This window comes from Aythya fuligula, chromosome 4, assembly GCF_009819795.1.
Source record: "Aythya fuligula isolate bAytFul2 chromosome 4, bAytFul2.pri, whole genome shotgun sequence".
Classification (NCBI taxonomy): domain Eukaryota; kingdom Metazoa; phylum Chordata; class Aves; order Anseriformes; family Anatidae; genus Aythya; species Aythya fuligula.
This window is the reverse complement of record NC_045562.1, coordinates 46,858,067-46,881,351: the sequence shown is the minus strand read 5'-3', so window position 1 is coordinate 46,881,351 and position 23,285 is coordinate 46,858,067. Positions and strand designations below refer to the sequence as shown.

The window sequence follows — 23,285 nt, the reverse complement described above, 5'->3', positions numbered from 1 at the left end:
GCAGAGCGGGGCTGCAGTGAGATAGCTCTGCCCAAATTCTGCCCATTTCCACCGCTCTGCTCTTCCCCAAGCTGCCCCGAAGGCAGTGCATGAGGTGAGGAGGAGGAAGGATGTCTACTGAGCAAAGCAGAGGTGTGATCTGAGCACAGACTGACCTTACTCACGACAGATAGCTCCGGCAGCACGCAGCAGGAGGGCCCAGACGCTCAAAGGCACCGGGTGTGAGCTCTGGTTGCAGTGCTGTGGCCTGGCACAGTGGCAATTCCTGTGCTCCTCACTGAGTGCTTTGTTCACTGTGGACCTTCTCATGTACCTGCACTCGGGGTCCCTCTCTGGCAGACGTACCACCAGCTTCTGGGGCTAGGCGGCACTGGTTTTTCCCTGGCATCCAGTTAGAAGGGGACTGTTGGTCAATCCCTGCTAATTGGGCCTGGTGTCGCAGGGCCCTCATTAGCTGCTCTTCAGCTTTTCACTTCCTCTCTCCTTCTCCTGTAATCCGGTTGTCACCGGGGAACCTGTTCTGCTGGGTGACTGGTGACAGTGAATGGCAACCCCAGCTCCAGCCTGGTGCTAGCATGGCCCTCTCCGCTGGGAAGATGGGGCAAAAATCAATTCTTGGAGCCTCCTGCCGTTCCTGCTGTGACCCAGTTAGGATGGTGACACATCTTTGTTTCCACCTCAGGCTTCCCGGCTTGGCTGTGAACCGCTCTGGCCGGTCTCTGTTCGTCCTCCAGAAACTGTTCCTGGACTCTGCGGCAAGGCTCAACCCAGAGGCTTTGCTCCTACTCCCACACACTGCCCTTGCTGCTCCTCTTGGGGCATCACAGAGACTCCAGCCGCTCGGCTAACCTTTTGTAAACGATGACCCCGTGTATTTGAGGTGCTATTAGCAAAGCTCAAGTCTGAAAGGCCTTAAATTATTCCCTGCCTTGCTCTCCACAGGTCTCCCAGCTGCTCTCTGCCAGCCCCTCTGGCCATGAGCAACTTCAGTACCAGAAATGCTTCTTTCCTCTGCAGCCCTCCATTGCGGCAATCACACAAGTTTTAAACTGCCGTGACAGCAGCAGCTTGAGGATTACCCTACCCTTGGCTTTCCGGGTTGGGGAAATTTGAGAGAAACAGTCCAGTTTCAGACTTAGGCCGGATTTTGTTTTCCTACGTCTTAACTTTTAGCTGACTGTTTTAGTTTGGCTTGGGTTTTCTCCACCTACCCTGTTGCTCATCTTAATCCCAGCCCATAGCAGCCCTTCCAGACCCTGTATTTTTCTCACTCCTGCATGTGATTGAGCAACTGAGAAGCTTGGGGCCACATACCAGCCTGCCACCTCAACAGCTTGCCGGCTGGACTTAGATTGCCAGTCCAGCAACCACGCAGCCGGGTCCTGACGACACACCCCAGGTAATTTCTCTCAGAGAGTGAACCTCCCTCATTCCTTCCATGGTTTCTGCTGGCACCACCTCCATCTCTCTGCTGCAGCTCTTCCTCACCCTCACCGCCCGCTTTCAGAGACACCTTTGGCTGTCTCTGCTGGTGAGAGTGCCTGTACCGTGCCCCCTGGGCTGCCCTGCGCAAGCCCTTCTTGCCAAACAGTTTTGTGTCCTGCCAGAGAAGTTCTCCAGTCCCCGTGTCCGGCTGCATCACGGCAGAGAAAATGCATGGAACAGGTGGGGATGCAAACTAGAGACCAGTAATGGTGAGACCCAGCTGATAATGAAGCATCCAGATGTCCCCAGGGCCACCACCATGTCACTGTGCAGTTTTTCCACAAGATGCTTTTGGCAGGAGCTCTCTGGAGCGCTGAGCACCCACATCTCCCATCAGCTGTCTTTGACATCTCTCTGTCATTTTCAGACCTATCCCACCTCAGACCTGCCCTGTCAGTATCCCTGCTGTGTGATTCTTGCCCACACATCTGTATCTCCTATCTGAAACCCATTCCAGCCTCTTGAGATTCAGGCAAAGGATGACTGATGCTTGCTTTCAAGACCTTGGCTGTCAGATCTAGGAAAATAGCAACAACTCTTGTGTTGGTGCTCTGTGGAAGGACAGTGCTTTTCTGAAGTACTGTGAACTCTCCAAAGTGCTTAGCTTTTGTGCAAAAGTTACTTTTGTTAATACTTCCCCTGCTCACAACATCCATCCTTATTTTTTAGTAAGAGGGAGCATAGTGGTTTTAGTAAGAGGAACAGCAGCCAGGCACAAAGCTGCCGAGAGATCAGCGTGAGAGCAGGCACAGCAAATTAAGCCATCCTTCGCTTATCACTTCTTGAGGGGGAAGGTTTTTCAGCATCTGTTGCGTGCCTGCTGTTACTAAACAGGGAACCCTCGTAGCCACAGTGCCCATGGTCACGGCCATAGCGTGCTCATCCCCCGTGGCCCACACAACAGAGGACACGGTGACACACCGAGCTCCAGAGGCTGACCTTTCTCTGCCCAGCTGCCGCCTTGCCTGTTGCGTGCTTCGTGGTAATGTCACTAGAGGTGCTGTGGCAATCTCAAGCCTCTGTGAGTCATGTGTCCCCCTCGACGGGTTTCCTTGGAGTGCGTCAGCCAGTAATGCCCCGAGCTTGCTGAGAGCCGGAGGAAGCCTCCCTGACGATCTTGGGTTACATCACGGAGGCGGAGGATGTTTGGACAACTGGTTCCAGTCTCCACTGAGGCAAGTCTGAGATTGCGCAGAGCAGCTGGCACCTCACCTTGGTGCTGCTCGTGAGAAGGCCAGATTTGGGGCACAGGGAGGAGGGGAGGTGAAAAGGGCTGGAAAGACTTACAAATCACGCACTCATTGCAGAGCCGGGCTGGGTCAGTAGCAGCCATCCTTCTTGTTGGTGACGAAGAAAGGATGAGTGGACAGATGCATGGACGGATGGACAGATGAACACATGGAAGGAGGGAAGAAATGATGAATGAAAGGGATGAAGGAAGCAAGCAAGCAAGAAAGAAAGGAAGGAAGGTGCTCCATCAGTAAAGGTGGAAGTTTGGTCTTGCACAAATAATTATTATTATTTTAATAAAGCTAGTGCCAAACCTAAATTACTCCAGCACTCCCATTATATAATTCCACCCTGTATGATTAAAAGCTTTCCCAGCAAACTGGGAGATTACAACAATTGATCAAAAAATATTGAGAAACCTCTCTGCCCTACCCCGCTGGATGCCAGTTTGATCTTTCTGACCCAGTCATCAGAGGGCATCAAAGTCTTGATAGGAAAACCCAGCAGGAATTCAGGAGAGGAGATGCAATAGTGAACCAGCAGCAGCCTCAATTTCACCACTGGTCCGTGAACGTTTGCCAGTGGTCCCCAGTGGTCCTGTGGTCCTCTTTCTGTTCCGGATCTTCAGGCTGGTTGTCAATGCCCTTCATTATAACGGGAAGTGGAGGCAGTTGTACAAGCCACATGAATGAGGAAGAAAATCCAGTTTAGCTGCCTCTGCCAGGATGGCTGTCACTTAGGCAGCAGAGGAGGGGAAATAGGGCTTAATTTAGGAGAGGAGAATAGGTAGTGGGAGATGGATCTCCATCAGGATACCCATGTCAGGTCACTTCTGAGAGGGAGGCAGTGGCAACCAAACTGAAGAGTTTAGACGAGGGCAAGAAAAGATGGCAAGACTTGTGATAGCAAAAAGAACACGATGTTGAAGTCAGCCGGTAACAGGAGGACCCGGTACCTTACAAGATCAATGCACCTTTGGCTTCCCAAACATACAAGAGGTTCGCATGCTCAGCCCACCCATGCCAGTAAGAAGCTTTGTAAAACAGCAGAGCAAGATGCAGCAATCTTCAGAAAACTCCTGTTTTTCTGTAGAAAACATGCCAGGAGGACAGCGGCATTTGTCTGAGCAAGTCAGACAAATCAGGTCAGCTACTGGAGGATCAGATGGGCTTTAAATCAGCAGGAAAACCCAGGAATGAGTGCAAGCCGTCATTTTCAGGGGAGCTCTGCAAGAGATGCTCACAAACCCTTCCCAAACCTGCTCCAAGAGCCCTGGCTCCTCTCCTTCCCTTTAGTATCACATTTGTCTTTTGAAATGGGACAAGAATACCGCAGCCAAGGGTAGTCCCAACCCAACCATCAGCAGCTGGAAGGCTCTGCTGGGAAAGCCAGGGCTGCCTGCGCCCACTCGGTGCTGCGGTGACCGCTCTGCTCAGGCTGTGACTTTGGCCTGACTCGCTCCATTCCTCATCGGCCGCTGCCTGAGCGGGGACATCTCCCTGCACGTGGTGACACAGCTGGGCCTGTCGGCTGCTCCCCGCGTAGAGCTGCGTGCTCCTGATCTGCAGTCAGGTTTGCTGGGAGCAGGCCCATCAGAAGGATTTTTCTGGTGGAAAACATGAGTTCTGCAAGCAAAAACTTTCTGACTTGGGATTGTTTCTTCTCCCAGTGAATTAATCCATTTACTTGGTTTCCTTTCCACTAGGGTCACTGGACTGGGCTATTTCAGCCAGTTCAGCACTGTTTAAAACTTTTTTTTTTTTTTTTTTGACTCACCCAAGCTTTTTTGTTCCAATAATCTCAAATCAAGCAAAGAAAGGAAAAAAAAAAAAAAAAAAAAAACTTCATTAGTCAGTATTCCTGTACAGGTCAGTGCGCCACGAATCTTCTGACATTGGTTTCATTCCCGCCTAGTGGTCACCTCAAGGACTACATCTCCCACTTCCACATCCCCAATTATTTGCCTCCCTGCCCCATCCTGCCACCAGGAGTTAGCTGGCAGAAGGAAGCAACATTTAGAAGTCTCCTGGGGAAAAGAAGCATTTTGTGCCCCAAAATGGCAGAGAACATTCTGAGCTTACAAATAAATAAATAAATAAATAAATAAAATGTTTTGTATGCACTGAAAAACATAGAAATGAAGAGTTTCAGAGTTTTCTTAACACAAAGCTTGCAGCATTGCTGACACCCCCATGGAAAAAATACTTATGCAATTTTAGGGTACTGTCCTCTTTGGGAATAGAAATCAAGGTTGGAAAGTCAGATTCTCCATAGGGGCAGACACATGGCTTTGGTCTGTCCTGATCTGAAAGGCACAAACCACATCTCCTGGAAGGTTCTCACCGTTCCTTGTGCACGCTGTCCTCGGTGTGGTTAATCATTACTGCAAGGCTCAGTTTCCTGACATTTACCAGCAAAGTCTTCCTTTCTTTCCAAACCCAGGGCACGCAGCAGGCTCTGGAGAGCTGTGCGGCCACCAAGGGCATTTAGTCAGTCTCGTCCCTCATGGCCACAGGTACCTTGAAACTAGGCCCGTCTTTGGCAGAGGCTGGAAGCAATTCCCAAGGGAATGATGGATTTTATTCACCCCAAAGCCGCCCTTCCTGCAAATTCATCAACTTCAAGATGAACCACTCGAGCTCACGGTCTGAGAATGCAGGAGTCACTGCGTCCTCCTGAGGATTTGGCACTGAGCTCAGCCCTGACGCACTTTGCCCACCAGCGGCCACCCAGGACGGAGAGATCTCTGATTGCCCTGCTGGTAATTTGGCAGCCGTGGGTGGCGAGGAAATGGCGTGTGTGCATTTGTGGCTCTCTTCACACTGGGTGCAGAGCTGTGTCAGAAAAAGCTTTCCCTCGGAGTCTCCTCTGTTTACTGGTGAAGCGATGCCTTACCTGGCTGCCTCCCTTGCGGATTTCCACCTGCAGGACAGCAGGGAGTCTCCGTTTCAGACACTGGAGCTCAGCGGCAGTGGAGAGGCTGCCTTGGTGCCCCACTCGCTGCACCAAAGGTCTGGCTCATGGGATTGCTGACAAAGGATAGCCACTCCAGCAACACCACAGTGCACATGGATGGTGAGATGGGTACATGCTGCCTATCAGTGGTCCAACCAGCAAAGTCCCATCAGCCCCAAAATCCTCACAGGCCCAGCTTGGACTTCAGAAACAAGAGCCACATCCACAGTGGGGCTAATGGCACAGGTGTCAGCTCTGCTGTGCGGGCGCACGCTGGGAATACACTGACTCTCCAGCTAGCAGTGGGGATGGAATAGAGCTTGGGTGAAAATCCCTTTTGCAGAGGCATTCCTAAATTGGAGTGCGAGGCCACTTGTCACTGTAGGTCCACAGGGCCCCAGGCAGCCTGGCTTCTCTTCCTTTCAGTTTCCTTCAAAACTTTTAAAGTGTTTACCTACCATGTCACTTAAGGTGCCACACAGAACACCTGCAAAATGAAGCATTTGGCATTCGTGTGGGTCAGGATGCTTGAAACATGACTCTTGAATTGAAACCGTATGGCCATTTCTGAGTTTTCAAACAAAGTTTTGTGCATATGGGTTCCTTCCAACTCAGGATACTCTATTATTCTATGATTCTATGATTCATTTTTTCCAGCTCAGCTCTTTCTTTTAAGTGCCTTTAATTTTATTTGCCACCAATCTACTAATGTGGGGAAAAATGGTTTTCTGGCTGCAGTGACCTGTTTCATGCATGTTAAAATAGTATTTATTTAAATCTTAAAATAATTTAAATTTAGTCAAACACATTACATTTTCTCTCTCTCTTTCTTTAGAAACGTGTTAATTCCATGCAACTTGAGCAAGCTTGGGAACAACCTTCTGGAGTTAAGAATGGAAGACATCATTCAGTATCAGCAAAGCAGGTGAATCTCAAATGAAGGTTTCAGAAGGCAGAGCAGGGGACAAATCCTGTTACACGAAATGGGTAAATCCATCCTGCCCTTCTGTAATTCGGATCAACATAACCCAGGTAGGAGGGAATAGAGACAAAGATCTCTTTCTCTGCCAGAAAGCTGATTTTGACACTAATCCCTTTCACCACTGTCGTGGTTCCGCTCGAGTGGGCAGCCGAGCTCCACCACAACCGCTCTCTCACTCCCCCTCTCCTCAAAGAGGAAGGGGGAGAAAATACAACACAGAGAACTCGAGGTTTGAGATAAGAAAGGTTTAATTAAAGGGAAAGGGAATGGGAGGAAAAAAAAACAGAGACAAAAGAAGCAATCAGTCCGCGCGGAAGCACAGAGAGAGAGAAAATTATTCTCTACTTCCCATCAGCGAGCGGTGTTCGGCCACGTCCTGGGAAGCAGGGCCCCAAACGCGTAGTGGTTGTTCAGGAGAAACAGCCCCCTCCCCCACGAGAGCCCCCCCTTTTATTGCTGAGTGTGACATCAGGTGTTATGGAATATCCCTTTGGTTGGTTTAGGTCAGCTGCCCCAGCAATGTCCCCTCCCCATCACTTGCCCACCCCCAGTCTGCTGGCTCTTGGGGGCTTGGAAGGAGTCCTGATGCTGTGCCAGCACTATGCAGCAATAGACACAACACTGGAGTGATATCAGTGCTGTTCCAGCTACGAGTGCAGAGTACAGCACTGTGTGGGCTGCTGCAGGGAAAAGGTGACTCCAGCTCAGACAGACCCAACACAACCACCAGCATCTCCTCTCAGCTCCTGCTCTCCCATACCAGCTCCTGCATTCATCTGAAACCAGTTCATTTCCCACTGTGTAGGTGAGTTACCTCTTACCATGGCAATGGAACAGAGCTGAGCTCTACATTTCAGGGAAAGCCTTTGGTGGAGACCAAAGCTCAGTGCTCAGCAGTGCATTCAGTACCTCCAGGTCCCTCCTTCCCCACTGGATGCAGACGTGTCCCCACCGAAACCTCTTGGGTGTAGCCCACAGGGACAGGAGGAGCAGTGCATATGCTTGTGCGTTGGTCACATTGAATTTGAGAGTGGAACGAGACTTTTTGCAAGCAAAGCACAGCCCATGTGAGTACAAGACATGAACCCCACTCACTGTGGAGACTCGGTTTTGCTTCAGAGCACTGTGTGTCCCCATGCAGTCAGACCAGGAGAACCCAAACGTGCCAAGAGGACAGTTTTGTAGCATGCCAATGTAAACAGGTTTCTGTCCAAGGACTTCAAGAACAGTTGTTGTTTTTTTCCTACATGAAGGCAAACTTACTTGCAGAAGGAAATGAGACTGTGCTTAGGAAGCCTTCTTCACAGCATGAGTGTGTAATCTTTATGCAAACAAGACCTTACTCATGTGGTGTGTCTCAGCAGTCCTCTCCTGGGAAAGCTTTGGCTCCACATTCCAGCCTGCTGGGGACAGACACAACACGCGAGGAGGAAGGTGCATGAGGTGCACAGGTTTCGCTGACAGATGGACATGTGAGGCTGGAAGCAGCATCACAAGGCACTCACTGGTCCCACTTCATCACGGTGAAATGACCACCCAAATTGCCAGGGCTGACTTAGTCCGGTGGCGCATTTGTAGTTTGTCACATTTCATGTTTATTTGCTAGTACAATTAATTAAAGGCAGCCGACGTCAGGAGGGCACGGGACTTGTAGCCAAATGCAGGTACTACCAGCTAACAATGGGATTTCCAAGGAAGCATAACAAACATGCCCATGAAATAGAGTGTTCTCCTCAATTTCTTTGCTTACTCATGGCCTGTGAAAAAAACAAAATCCAGAGTGATCTACGTAATCATTGTTGTGCGTAGGAAGGCTTGCCCGGGCTTTGTTCTGGGGAAAAATCTAGCTTTGGCAAAGGTGAGAGGAAAGGAATTTCTAATTGCTTTAGGCTTCTCTTTGTGATTCATTGTTTCTTCACATACTAAATGACTTCAGGTAGGTAAAGAAAATTCACCTACTGATGCACCAGTGGCAAACACTCAGCTGTGGCAAGACAGTGCCAGATGTCCTCCTCTTCCTGAGAGCAGGATGATTCAGAGAGAAATCCATTCAGATCGAGGGAAATATGATGAGTTGCGCTTACACCAAAGACTCTGCACTCTGCTCCTGCTGCAGGAAGCAAAAGCAAAGCAAACCTGCACAAGAGTTGGGCTTGCAGTAAGGGGTCCCTCCAACAGCCAGGCAAAGGGCTTTCCACATGTTTATTTCTAAAATCTGTGTTTGATTCTCACACCGGAAGATAGGACTTGAGTTTGACTCCTCCTGAGAGCTTTCCTAAGGGGTCTGAGTCACACGCCAACAAACCGATGTATGCAGCAGAGATGAGAAATGGGCAAGCAGCAAAGAAACAACAGCCCTTTTGTCACGGCATGGGCCAGATGCGTCTTTGTAAAGATGCTGGTACAAAACGTGTTCACTTCGGATGGCAGAGACCGCTTCTTGGCTGAAGGGATTTGACCAGGTTGCTGCAGCTCCCAATTGTAGCAGCTCACAGCTAGGTGAAGTCTTTTCTCCATGCTCTGTTCACCTGTGTGCATCCATCTTTCTCACCAGCCATCCAAAATTACAAACCAAATTGGAAAAAAAAAAACACATTGTGTGAGGAAGATTATAAATTAAAAAGCTACAACTTTCCCTGCACTTCCAGGAGAAAATTCCCAAGCAATTCTCATCTGTACTTTATTTCTCTGCTGCTCCGAATGCTGTTGGAAATAACATGCAATATGAAAGAAAAACATGACGCTATTTCTGTCACGTGTTCCTGGTCCTCATATGAGACGATAATCCCTCAAAACGTGCAGTACCGTGTAATTTACTCACATGCTTTCAAATTAGGTGATACGCATCTCCACAGTGACTTCATACCCAAGCCACTAAGGTGAGGAAAGGGATATGTTGTTCACCCCACTTAACAAACTCAGTTATTCAAGCTACACTTTGCAACTTTCATTGGCATCAACACACTTCAAGTCAGACAGACTTCCGTGGAGAAGATCCTCCTAGGGCAGCCTGATTTGTAACCCCAAATTGTTGCCACCCCATCTGCACAGGACTACCTCAAGGAACTTTGCCTACAAAAGATTGCTCCTCCACTGTTAAAACCAGTGGTTCTATTTACTCTGACCACACTACACGGTGTCCTTAAAAAGAAAGCTGCAGCAGGCATGGAATAATTAAAAACTACATAAGGGCTTTTGCCTACGGAAAGCCACTTTATCACAGTACGCCAAAAAAGCGATCATCCAGAAGTTGTATGGAATGAAGGAAACAGAAGACTCATAACTAAAATTCCAGGCATTAGAGGCAACCACGTTCTAGCTTTTAAAAACTCCGCATTGTAGTATAGGACTTCGGGATTTTGTTGTAGGTTTGTTGTTGTTGTTCTTTGTTTGTTTGTTTTGTGGGGGGGATTTAAGGTGAAGATTTCTGCTCTGGTCTTTTCAGCTCAATCTCTAAGACACTAAAGAAAAAAAGAAGCCTTTTTTTTCCAAGTGTAGACATTATTCTTCAAACAGCCACGCTGCTCATATAAATACGCACATTCTCTGAGCTGAGTGCTGGGAGATGACCGTGCCTTAATGAACAGCAGCCAGGCAGCTTTTGCTACCATGGTGGAAAAGTTTAAACAATTTTTCTCTTCTTTTTAAAATGAGTATGTCGGGGATACTTGCAAAACAATACATGACCTACATCCAACTTTGGAATGCATTAAGATGGCTCTCCCCCTCTGTAGGGACCATGCAGGGCTGCAACCTGAGAAACTGTGTGGAGAAGAGAGATACTACAGTGATTCTGCCCACCTGAGAGCAACAAGGTATTCTGAATATATGCAGCTGTGTGCAGAGTGCAGGTGAAGCAGTGTGATATGCAAGGTAAGGGGCCAGAGTTACCTTGCCCAGGTACCTCAGTGCACAGATTACAACAGCAGAGGTCCAGCCTCAGTTTTTGTAGGGACTCCTGTACAACATCTTCCCCTCTTGGTCCCGTGGGGCCAGGGAAGCAGGGTCAGGATGGTGGTGGTGCATTGTAGTACTGTGGGGAGCCTGACTCCAGGAGGACGTGGGCAGGACCACGAGCCCTGGAGTCCTGGGGAATGTTTCTGTGATCGCCCGAGGAAATGGAAGAAAGGGCAGCAGGTTTCAGTGCTCTCCGGCATGGAGGAGCTGGTATTACAGAAGGAGATTGTTAGCTGAGGGCCAGCTCCCAGTTCTAGTGTAAATCCAGCATTGCTTCACCCTGCTCACCGCTTCAGGCCCTTACAATTACCGCTGGGGTCAGAATCTGCCCCTGAGCATTTGCAAATTGCACAAAAATGAGTGGGTGAGCGCTGGAGGTTGTATTTGGTCAAATGAGAGCTGCTGGGTGCATGCTGTGTGGAAAATTAACCAGTCAGAGCCTGGGGCAGGGCTCTAACAGCAGGCAGCTTCCCAAAAATCCTCCTAGAGTATGGCAGGACTTTCATCCCAGCCACCAATGTGTTCCCTGCCACCACTGCAAATCTGAGCCCGGCCTGTCATCAGGAGGTGGGAGATGGCCCAGGACATTCTGCAAATTTCAGGCTGGCCATCCCTGAAAGATGTGGAAAGCATGTGTAAAATCCCACTGCTGAGATTCGGTAGCATTAAGTCCCTCAGTGCCATTGTGTGCTTCATCAGGTGAGGCAGGGATGCACACAGCTGTTAGAGTTTCCCTTAGCTGATTAGGAACCCCTTGGGTTTTCAGGGGGCTGCTTTTCATCCGTATTGATGTAAATGAGAGAAAAACGCAGATCTCGTAGTTGTCGTGGGCGCCTGTAGATTCTGCCCTTTTTGTTTTTATTCTTTAGGCATGCTGCAGAAGATTTTGCAGTCAAACGTGGAGCAGCTGAAGACACGTGCCACTGGGCAGATTTCCCTGGGGTGAGCAGCTGATGCAGTACACCTGCATAAATTATTCCCTTTCTGGACGGGTCTCACTCATGAAGTCTCTGCTTCAACCTAGGTCTCTGGGAAAGGAATCGAGTACTACCAGACTGTCACCACCTCAGGAGAGATGTTGCTGTTGACTTTCATGGCAGGGCTGCATGGTCCTCCAAATGCCTGCATATCTCAGAGGCTAGGACCTTCGTACCGATTTCCAGAAGTGCCGTATTGTTTCCCCTTCCTTCCCACCAAGAACCCAGGCTAGGCATCCACATCCTTGTAATTACAGCAATCTTGACTTGCATCAGCAGGAACTGGAGTGACACATGCCTCACTTCAAAGCTCTCTCCCTGCCTATGAGGTAGCTGCTGATAGCAGAAGATACTGGCATCTGCAGATCACAAATCAAGTGAAAGTCTAGTGAGCTGCCCAGAAGACACTGCTCTGGTTTGAGTCATCACCCTTTTCCACCTGTTCTCAACTGGATGGATGAGAAAGGATAACTCATGTTCAAACACCCAGGTCAGCTGCGCCCGCCCATACAAAATAAACATTTGATGTCAGTGAAGAAAATTAATGGGCAGCAATTTCTGCCACTTCCTTTCCCTTCACGCATTTCTCTGGAGTTTTATCAAAAGTAAAGAGAGTGAATAATGAGATCGTGGCTGGCACGCGGACACTGCTGGAGGACACGATGCCCAAGCATGCCCCGCCAGGGCCAGGCAGGACTGGTGTCACTTGGCCTCTACAATCCCTGCCTGAGCCCCTGATTGTCACTGCATGGCCGGGGAAGGGACAGGCTGCTTGCTGGCCACCCCATGCAGGGTGAGAGCAGGGTGGCTTTCACTCTGATACGCGGGGACAGAGGAGAAGGAAATATAATCCACATTCTCTGCCAGTCTGGGGGCTCCCAGCATCATTGAGAGCTGAAAATATGTAACTTCACGTCCTGGGCACATCTTTCCAGTTTGATCACCTCACGCTGATGGATCACGGTCAGTGAGGGGCACAGCAGGTCCTGGGAGCTGCCAAGTGAAAGCTGAGGAGAGCTGAACTTGTACAGAAATGAGAGCACATTAATTCTGCCAGCAAAAATTTGTTGGGATTCACCACAGAATGGGAAATTCACCACAGTTGGGATTCACCACAAATGTCTGCGTGGCAGGGTCTGACCTGCTGTCTCGGGATATCACGGCATTGCCAGGGTGGTCTGACAGCCCCAGGGAGCAGCTAGCCAGATGATGCACTGCTCCAGAGCAGGAAGCGCAGCCACCACGTTCACCCCTGGCATGGTTTCTGGAGAAGACAAGCCTGGGAAAAGGCAGGCAGACCGTCGGAGAGAAATCTCCCCTCCAACGTGGCTGCAGTGCCATAATTGCACCCTGCGAGGCTCACCAGCCTTCGGGGAAGCTCCCTGTGCCCCGCAACAAGCAGGATGGACAGTGGCTTGCAGCCACAGCAGGGTGTCCTACTGGAAAACCCCAGGTGCCGCCGGGAGCGGTGGCTCAGTAGGTGGCACTCTGCATCCACGGGGAACCAGCACCTTCCCAAAAGCGAGCCCTGCCCCTCACTGGCCCAGCACCCTGACCTGCCAGCCCCACTGCAGTGGGGCAGCACACAGGGGTGAGTCCTGCAGCCCCCTCAAAGCTTCATCTCCTTCCATCACTGCTGGGGATGTCCTCCAGCAGCTCAGCCTGGGGACAAAGTCCAAGCATCCTTCCAGCCTGGGAACAATGCCATGGTCAAGCTGAGCACCTCCTGCCTGATAGCATGCAGCTGATGGGGGCACGGAGTTGGGAAGAGCAGATCCAGGCCCTCCCTGCTCAGGAAGTGTCTGATTTCCCTTCGCCTGTGCCAGGTAAGCTGGTCAGAGGCTGGCCCTACAGATCAGCAAGGGGGAGGTTTCCAAAATCTTTGTCCTGCTTGTGGCTCCCTCTGCAGTTGATGGAAGTTCTGTTGGTGACGCATCAGCCAGAGCACTGGGGGCTTCCCTCCCTGCACATCTCCCCAAAACACCTGACCTCTGGAGGTGTCATCTCAGAGAAGCCCGCAGAGCTTTGCTGGAAAGCATTTTGGGAAAAGCTCTGGTGATATCTCCCCCAACCCTCCTCCTGTCCAACTGGCAGCCAGCACCCTCGGTATGTTCCCTGGATGCTGAGAGTCTCACCTTGCTGCCCCAAACATCCCAGCTGCATTGGCAGTACAGGATGGCAAAAGAAAAACACTCTCATGCCTTTGCTGTGGCCACCAGCACTTCTAAAGCGTTTCACAGGGAGAAGAGGAGATTCCTGAACTGTGCTAGTTTATGCCCGGCCACCCGTTTTTCTTGCAGGAAGCAGGAGAGGCAGGAGGAAGTCAGCGAAATGCCTAACAAATTTGTAGCGTGCCAAGCCAAATTCCTTGCCGCTGCCAGCTGGTGAAGCGGAGCCATTGGTTGGAGATTTCAGGAGCGAGGTCAGAGTCAGTAGCTGGATGTGCCATGTTTGGTCTCTAAACAGTGCAGGTAAGACAGTCGATTGCACTCGGGTCATTAAACCTTTCCCCCGGTTAGCTTCTATTTTCACTTGCTTAGCAATTTGCCAAGCACAGCATGAGGTTGGAATTTTCAGTGCTTCTTGGAATGAGATTGAAAGAATTACCTCAAAGTGTTCCCGGTAAATTTCTCTCTAACAAAGGCTGGGAGAAATTTACTTCATTTTAAAGGCAGCAAAAAAAAAAAGAAAACAGGGAAGCTGTAGGAGCCAGCTTTGAGCACGTCAGGCGAGGGGCAGGAAAGGTCTCGACTTAGGCAGCTCTATTTGGCCATTCTCACAAAACAAACCCCACTTGTAGGCAGAACAGACCCCGTCCCCAAAAGTCAGCATCTCTGCCTTTGGAGAAGCTGTGCTCACACTTGGTCTGTGCCCTGTACCTTACAGGGGTTATGGGTGGGTAGCTCAGGTCTGTGGTGGAGGGGAGGGAGCTGCGTTGAGCCCCAGGCTGCCCCCAAATGAAGACTGAGCGACTGATTTGGCAGCGTCTTTTTTGGAGCTGTCAGGCATCACTTCCCAAGATTTACTCACTCTGGAGTGCTCGGCGCGGAGCTGGCATGAGCCTGAGAGCCAAACAGAGCCCCGGGAGCTGTGTGTCCTCCTTTGGCCTGCAGAGAAGAGGGGAGAAGACTTAATAACCGAGCAACTTGGATCCCAGCCAGGTTAAACAAAGGCTCCGGCAGCTCCCTGAGCTGCAAATGGCATTCCAGAGCATCCCAATTAGAAGAGCAGAGCTTTGTCTGACTCTCACGGCCATCCCACCCTCTTCTGCTTCCTCCTTACAGTCGAGTACTGGGGATGCTCTTACAACACCCCGTGAGGAGGAACCTGATGCAGAGAGCTCCCACCACACGGCTGCTGGGGGTCGTACGTCCCCCCCCCGATGCTCCACGCTGAGCCTTTGTGGTGCTGACCGACACCAAGAGGCACCCACCTGCTGTCCTCGCACCACTGTAGGGCTTTTCTGCATTCCCACGCTACACCAGCACGCTACAACCTGTTCCCCTGGGGTCATCCCCTACAAGCAAGCCGGTGTGGGACACGGGAGAGCAAGGCGCCCTTCACCAGGGGTGAGCGCCCACCCCGGCTGGCTGCCCCCCTCCTTGCCCCAACTTCGTCAGTCATTACTCACGTCCTGCTCCCCGAGCACACCACCCACGGCCCCGCACGCAGGGCCACCACCGCCTTTGTTGCCCCCCAAAACACGCCAACCCGCTTCCTCCGAGGGGCAGAGCAAAGAGCGGGGGCGTGCCCCGCCATAAACGTGCCTGCCCGTGTGTGTACGGGGCTCGCCATGGCAACCCCGCTCCGCATCACAGCGCCAGAGGAGGGGACGCGGAGCCGGGGGGGAGCCGCCGACCCCCTGAGGGGGGCTCCCCACAGGGCGACCGTTGGGCGGGAGCGCGACCGTTAGGGGGGTAGAGGGACCGTTAACGGCGGGCGCGAGCCCCCCGCGCGCGCTCAGCAAGGTGCGCGTGCGCCGCCCTCCCCCCGCCCTCACGGCTCCCTCCCTCCCCCCTCACCTGCGGCCCCGCCCGGTGACGTCACGGAGCCGCCTATAAAAGGGGCGGCGGCGGCGGGCGGCTCCTCATGGAGCGCTGCGTGCCGCCGCCTGTCGCGACACTCCCCCTGTCGCCACGCTCCCCCTGTCGCCGCCGTCTCCTCCGACGCTCCCGTCGCCGCCGCGATCACCGATGCGCGCCCTGGCGTTGCTCGTCGCGCTGGCCGCGCTCGCAGGTGCGGGGGAGGGCGGTGAGGGCGCCTCGCGGGCGGCGGTTGGGGCCGTTATGAGGCGGTTGGGGGGGGTTGGCGGGCTGCGCGCCCCCCTGACGGCGCCGTCTCTCCTCACAGCCCGCCTCGCCGCCGCCTCAGCGGCCAACGGCACCCAGCCCGGCCCGAGGGAGGCTGAGGGCCGCCAGGGGGAGGCTGTGCCCGGCCCCGACTACGAGGAGGAGGAGGAGGAGGGTGAAGAGGCGCTGCCCGTCCACCAGTACATCGTGGATGACTTGATCCGAGGTGAGGCGGCGGACCCTCCCCGCGGCTGTGCTTCGCCTGCTCCGTGCTGCCCCTTCTCGCCTCGCCGTGTGTGGAGTGCTCCTGCTGGGTTAGAAATAGGGCGTCAGGTTTGGGAGCTCGGTGGGAGTGAAGTTAGGGGGTGTGGGAGCTGCTGTGCTGCCTTCCTCACTTTCCTCACAGGAAAGTTGTGGTGGAGTGACTGCCTAGCTGCTGTGGGAGCATCAGCAGGGCTGCTGGGTGCTGTCCCTCTCAGGAGAGGGGTTGAGATGAGGCTGGTTGTTCTGCCTTGAAGGCTTTTTGGGGTGTCTTCTCATGCTTACTTGACTTGGAGTTGACTAAAGCTTTGCAGAAGAAACCAACACAAGCGCCATAAGTGGCTGCAGAAGTGCTTGTTAGGCATCCTTTAGCCAGCACTTAAACAGTCCTGGAAGCAATGAGGATATTTGAGCAGCCCACCGGACCAAGAACAGAGGGGACAGGAGGACCTTCTTGGTTCTCATCTAAGTGCAGTTGTGAGACAAGTTGTGGAGGCTGGGGCTAAAGGAATACCTACGAGTGATTAGCAATTCAGTGCAGGATAGTAATCGGTGCTGTTGCCTTCTAGGATGGGATCCAACTGCTGTTTTTCCTGAGGGAACACCCTGAGGCTTGAATGAGACTCAGGGGAGCATGTTCCAGATATTATGTACGGGAACGTGTGGACCCTTGTTCAAGCTTTCTGTGACTGCAAGACCTTCAGGGGGAACAGGAATGTCAGAGTTAGTGAGCAGTTTAGCCAGTAAAACTACTGGCTCCGTGACTTCTGTGTTGTCTAACTGCACAGAAACCAGATTTGTTACCAAAGGTGGTTGGTTTGTAGACAAGCTCTGCTACTTGGCATGAGGTTTATCTGTGGAGGGAGTCTTCAAGCTGTTATGATTCAACTGTGGATGGTTTTCTTGGCTATGCAGCTTGCAGACGGGGACGTAGATCAAACCAACAGCCTCTTCCTTGAAGAAGGAAGAATGGAAACAGCCTCAATTACGAAAGTGTGAACCTAAATATCAAGTCCAACTGGACAGGACAGAGGCCTCAGCTGTCAGTTTTAAGTTCACACTTCTAGGGATAGGAAACCTTGCTGCAGGAACAGTGTTCCTAGTTTACATATTAATATAGTTTATACAATTTGAATCAGACTTCTGGTTGCTGAAGGCGTTTTTGCTTTTAAGTAACTTCAAGCCAGGCTTGTTGCTCTAGAACTTAAAATGATTGCTGTCTAGACAACAGTGAACTACACCTTGTTTCTTTGTGTACTTTGTGCCATCTCTTGTCACTAGAAATACAGGGCTATGGAGTTGTTGCATCCTGTTGTGGTAACTGCCTGCATGTGTAGTGCTCTGAGTGAAATAATCCCCAAATTTTTCTCTTTGCGGCACTATAGGGAAATAAACAGTCTGGAAGATGACTGCAAATGTCTTCTCTGTTGTTGAGACCTCATGTGGTTAACTGTTACTCCTGAATAGCGTGGCATCACTTGGGGAAGACTTGTTTTATGGCTAGCAGAAAAGGGATGGTTTGTTCAGAGAACCAGTGCTTCACCACCTTGCTCTATGATAATGCTATCAAGCTTTGTTGCCATGTGTCTGTGGAGTTTATTCAGCTAGTCAGTGACTGCCATATGCTTGTTCTCCCTGGCAAAAGGAAGATGCCCTCAAATCCAAAGGCTACTAAGACACCAGCCTCTTAAACCACACTCTTTGGGAGGTTTATTTTAATTGAGATAATGAGGGGCAACAGTAAGTGGCAGAACAAATAACCTGACTCTTGTGGACTCTCCTGCTTTCACTCCTCTGGTGCACTCATCTCAAAGTAGGAGAACTGGAAATGAACTATCTCTTCTGCTGAGGACAGCACTGCAGGTTATTTGGGAGAAACAAGTATGCTAACTGGGATAGCAGGCTGTCTTGGCTTGACAAGCGCCCAGGACTATCTAGCAACTTACAAAGCCTTTCATCACTGATGCAAATAGAGTTTAGAGCAATGGAGGCTGGTAGCCTTGCATCTGCATCGCTATAAAATGTGTGGATGGCTTGGCTCAGTGTGAACTCATATTCTTCAGAAGTCCTTGACTGAACCTATGTGGTTTCACTCAAGTGTCTTAGCCATGTGGAACACGGCTAAGTCCTTTAACTCTGCTCTTTATCCACTCCATCTTCTTTTGCCTGCATTGCTCAGGACTCAACGGTATCAGAGTTAAGCTTAATGAGCTTCTGAGCTTGCTGCATTTGTGCTGGATGTCAAGTACCCAGGTCTTTGCTCACTTGCATTCTGTGCTCCACAATCACAGGCTCTCATGAAGTGATTCCCAAATCTTATTTCATTTTCACAGGATCTGTCTGTTTAGCATTACTAGACTGAGTCCTCTTGTTCTTTTTTCAGTTGAACCTGTGGTTAAGCCCAAGACAACAAAGAAAGGGGGCGAGAAGAATGCTGGCAAATCAAGAAGGAAGAAGAACAAAGGGAAGAACAAAAAGAAAGGGACTCCCTGTGAAATGGAATACAAAAACTTTTGCATCCATGGTGAATGCGTATACCTAGAACATCTCCAGATGGTGACCTGCAAGTAAGTTATGTGCACCTTGCGAGCCAGCTGTGATTTGCATGTGCTGGTGGCATATGAGGGCTTAGAGGAAAAATTGGTGTCAAGTTGGCCTAGATCCATCTCGTGCAGTATTTTGACTGAGAATCTTTCTGCCATGTAAATTAAGTGATGATGGAATCTGAGATGCATAACAAGCCACTGAACTCATCAGTTGGTCATAAACTTGAACCAAAAGAATGAAAAGGCGTGTCTTCTTGGAACATCACGCCCAAACTAATCTCAACTTGTTGAAATGCTGACAAATCTTGTGCTAGAGCAGTGACTGCATTTCATGAACATGCTCTGAAGAGAGCATCTTGAGATTCATATGAAACTCTGAAGATGCTGAAGTCAGGCTTGAATGTGTGTGTAGGCGTCCTTGGCTCCAGACGGTACGGGAGCTGATAAGAACTTGTGTTGATGTTTACTTGCAGGTGTCATCAGGATTTCTTTGGTGAGCGCTGTGGTGAACAGTTCATGAAGACTCAAAGGAAGAATGATGTGGCAAACTACTCCAAGACCGTGTTGGTAGTGGTAGCTGTCCTGCTCTCAAGCATCAGCTTCGTTACTGTACTTATCGTTGTGATAGTGCAGTAAGTATTATGTTCTTGGGTGTCTGGCTGGCTTAAGGGTGAGCAGGGCTTGTGTCTGGTTGTGTCAAAAGTCTGTGTGGCTTGTCTGAACTGTGTGCAAGACCTCCAAAAGGGCAGAGTTCTTATCCTGGCTTGAAGATGTCTTGAGGGTAGAAGCGAAGTCTGAAAAGTTCATATCAGGTGTTCGCTTACTCTTTCATTATTGGCTATGTGCAGCCTGTGAATGCTAAGTTTTAAATCAAGAGCCTTCCTGCTACAACCAGAGTACTGGTGCTGCGAAGCATCAGCAGGAGGTGGAGGAGAAGCATTAACGCTGATGCAGCAGTGCATTTCCTAATCCTTGTGCAGAATAATTCTGCCAGCAGTAATGTGACTAATATGTGGCTGTTATCCAACAGCTGGGTACACAGCTAGAGGTAAGGAAACAGTCCTCTAGCTGTCCTTTTCTCAATGGAGGTTGCTGGGCTTAAATACTTGTGCTTTGGGAGAATCAAATAAGGGAGCAAGTGCTGTCTGTCCAAAAGGTTGTATGGCATGCTGTTAAGGTTGAGGAAACAACCATTCCTTGGTTAACGGCTGCAGACAGTGCAGAGCAGTGGGTAACCAGAATCTCAGGTCCTGTTCTATGTACAGTAAAAACTTCACTGGGAATGTTCTTTATGCCTTGCACGAATGCCTCTTCTGTACCTGTGTTTCTCTGTACAAGGTACATGCAGCAGTTTCTACCCATCTATGCCTTGGCTTCTTGTTCTCTAGGCTTTCTGCTGCTGCCATTAGGTAGCTGGCACAGGGAACCTGGATCCAGTGTTAACCAAGCACAGGAGCAGTTCTCTAGGTCAGACACTGCAGCAGGGCTTGGGGTAGTGTGGGTGAAACTCAGAAATCTGGTCTAATTTTAGATTTAGAAGTACATTGAATTAGGTACATGCTGTACCCTTTTGTGCAATTCAGGAAACGAGGTGTGCATTTGTCGTGTTGTTGTTGCTTCATATTTAGATGTGAACTTGAGGAATGCTGGGAAGAACAGTTGCTCTCTGAACACTGCCTCATTCCTCTCTGCTATGAGAGAGAACCAGTTTGTAGTGCTGTAAGAAAACGAGCAGAGTTAGCTGCTGAGGCAAGCCATGCAATAGGACTGCATCTGTCCCATGAACACTCATGAGCTTGAACCGTGAGGTTCATTTACCTGTACCTGTGTCCAGAGGTGGCTTGTTGGGAACACTAGAAAAGACTTCAGGGGAAAAAAATCGGTTAGCAGCTTGCTTTTGATGGGTATTTTGACAAATCTCTTAAATCCCTGTTCCCTTCAAGTCCAGCTCCAGGAAGGAGCAAAGCAGTCTTCACTCTGCAGCTGGTTGCAAAAGGCCTCTGGGCTTTTTGCAGCAAGGCCTCTTCCTCTTGATACCTAGTGAAGCTTGAATCAGGAAGCCCTGGCTCTGTGTGGCAAAACTGCCTGTACTTAACCTGGAGGATCTGTAATGTTATCAAGCTGTCAGATGTAGCTTAGAGATGAATAGTTAAACATTTAAACAGTTGTGCTCAAAAATTCCTGGTGCTCTGGGGTTGCTTGAGGATTTGAAGGATGTTAAGTGTGAATGGTGCAGAGAATGGGGGGCTTGTGACAGAAGGCTTTGTCGGGGTTCAAAATGACCTCTAACATGATGTTGTTCCACAGGGTCAGGAAAAAGTGTCCGCAGTATGAAGAGAAAGAAGAAAGGAAAAAACTTCGGCAAGAAAACAGAAATGGACATGTTGGTGTGTAAATGAGGAAAAAGCAGGTATGAAAGCTGATGTGAAACTTGTTTCAGGTTTTCTAGGTTGGGGTTAACAACACAGGAGTTGCATGCATGTTCAGCAAAGCTAGCCTTACCTTTTAACACATCAAGTGCCTTGAAGCAGGTAGGTTACATGCAAGTGACCTAGGTTACTGGTTTTCTGAAACCACTCATGTTGCAGTTCTGTGAACTCTTCAACAGCACTGTTAGCTTTCTGGTAGGCCTTATCATAGGATATAGCGCAGCAGCCAGATGGATCATTATCTCTCCTGAGAAGTACTGTGACTTTTCACATCTCTTCAAGGCATTAGCAAGTTTGCAGTGCTTAGGGAATACAGAAAGACCAAGCTGCCAACTCAACAACCACCACAGATAGCTCCTCAGTCAAGTTCCATACTCAAAGCAACAGTGCTGAAGCTCCTTGGATAGATGGATTGCTTTAGGGAGAAATGTGGTGGCTTTTAATGAGCAAGTAAGTTACTCTCTTCTGAGCAGAACTGTATTAAACAGCAGTTTCAAGGACTTCTATTGAACAGGAGTTACACTACAAGCTGAAGGAGAAACTAAAGGATAGTCCAGAAAAACTTTGGCATACAGTACTTACGCTTTACCTCATGTGAACTACAGAGCTTATCCAAGCTTTGTCCCGTGACAGTTGCTGAGTTCTGCTCAATGTTTGCTTGAAGCTGAAGAACATGTAGCAGGGCGCACATAGCTAACCTGCCTGCCTTGGATGTAGGTTTGACCTGTTTCTAGTGCGGAATGCTCATGTTTTGGGTGATGGTTAACGTGCCTGGTCTGCCCCTTACAGAACAATTCTGCTGTGGCCACTGCCAAGCTACAGGGTACCTCTGGCTACCTGCCACATCCACCTGGACACTGGGGGCTGGAGTTGTTGCCACTAAGCCCTGACTCATCAAGACGGAGGCTGCCGCAAGGAGATGCCCAACATGCCACTTGCTGCTGAACCACTTGCTGGGGAGAACAGTTGCCACTCTACTTTGTACAACAACATGGAGGGAGCTGCCGCTGCAGGGGCAGAGGACTTGCTATCAGGACCTGCTGGAGACTGCTGTTACTGAGCTTTATCTACCTGTGCTAGACCTCCAGTCTCTGCTGTTTTGTGGATGGACTTTTTTTTCTGCTAGCAAGTCTCTTTTGGCAGCTCTAACTGAGGAGAAGTTGTGGCTTTCAGCAAAGTGAGGCGAAGGGGAGGATGTTCCCTTCCCTCTCCCCAAAGTTAGAGAAGAGCTTATCTAACTAGGCCTCAGTGGACAAAACTAATTCTGCTCTTGCTGTGCTCCCTGTTGATATCAGCTTCAAACGATTTCATCTCCAGTTCTGACTTGCAGGGTGTTGGTGACAAATCTGTTAGCCACACCTGGGTTCTGTTACTGTATGTGTGGAAGGTTCTCTCTCTGAATTCAGTAGGACTTACTGTGTGAGTGGAGCTATCCATCTGTGTGTGTGCTAGCCACAGTTAAAACTAGCCTCCTCAGGATGCTAAGAAGGTCTGAAGCTCTGTCCCTGAAGGAAAGCAATGCTTGAAAAAGCAATAAGCCTGGGCACTCCTGTTGTGGTGTCTGTCCATTGGCTACAAACACAGCTGTTATCCAGATGTTGGATGCTGCTTTGAGCAGCATTGAAGTCAAGTGATGCGAATCAGATTCAGCCATTTGACAACTCAGCCAAGAACCTGTTCCTTTGAAGAAAGAAATTGATGCACTGATACTCGGCAAGTGGTGGTCTCCTGTGCTCTACCTCCTGGTGTGAAGAACTCTACTTACCTCAAACTTCTCTGACCCAAGTACCCTCAGTTTCTTGAATGCCCATGCAATCTTGAGCACGGAGTATTATCTGAGTTCAGTTTCTTCTTGGAAGACTGTGTGCACTTTCTAAATAGATCAGAATTCTTCTGGTAGCAGAGCAATGCCATTAATTGTCAAGTTATATCTGTAAATGTGTACATTTATTGTATTTAATATTTAATGTTTCCATAACAAACTTATTTATTTTATAATTAAACTTTTTTATAATCTTATCATGGTAAGAGTTTTTCTTGCTCTCAGGAGTACATGTAAACACTTGAAATTAGAGCTTGGTTTCTCCTCTAAGCATGAGTTTTAACACTTACGTGCACAAAACAGGCCTGGGAAGACCTAACCTACAGCAGGTGCAAAGTAGAGCTCGGTGTTC

General features: G+C 49.8%; 1 protein-coding gene across 1 annotated transcript; it reads left to right on the top strand.

Moving 5' to 3' along the window:
• The first annotated feature begins 15,779 nt into the window (after positions 1 to 15,779).
• AREG (amphiregulin) lies at positions 15,780 to 21,077 on the top strand. The gene is made up of 5 exons (XM_032187095.1): positions 15,780 to 15,822; positions 15,937 to 16,101; positions 18,520 to 18,703; positions 19,156 to 19,314; positions 20,990 to 21,077. The coding sequence occupies exons 1-5, from the start codon at positions 15,780 to 15,782 to the stop codon at positions 21,075 to 21,077; spliced, it is 639 nt and encodes a 212-aa protein (XP_032042986.1).
• Positions 21,078 to 23,285: the final 2,208 nt, after the last annotated feature.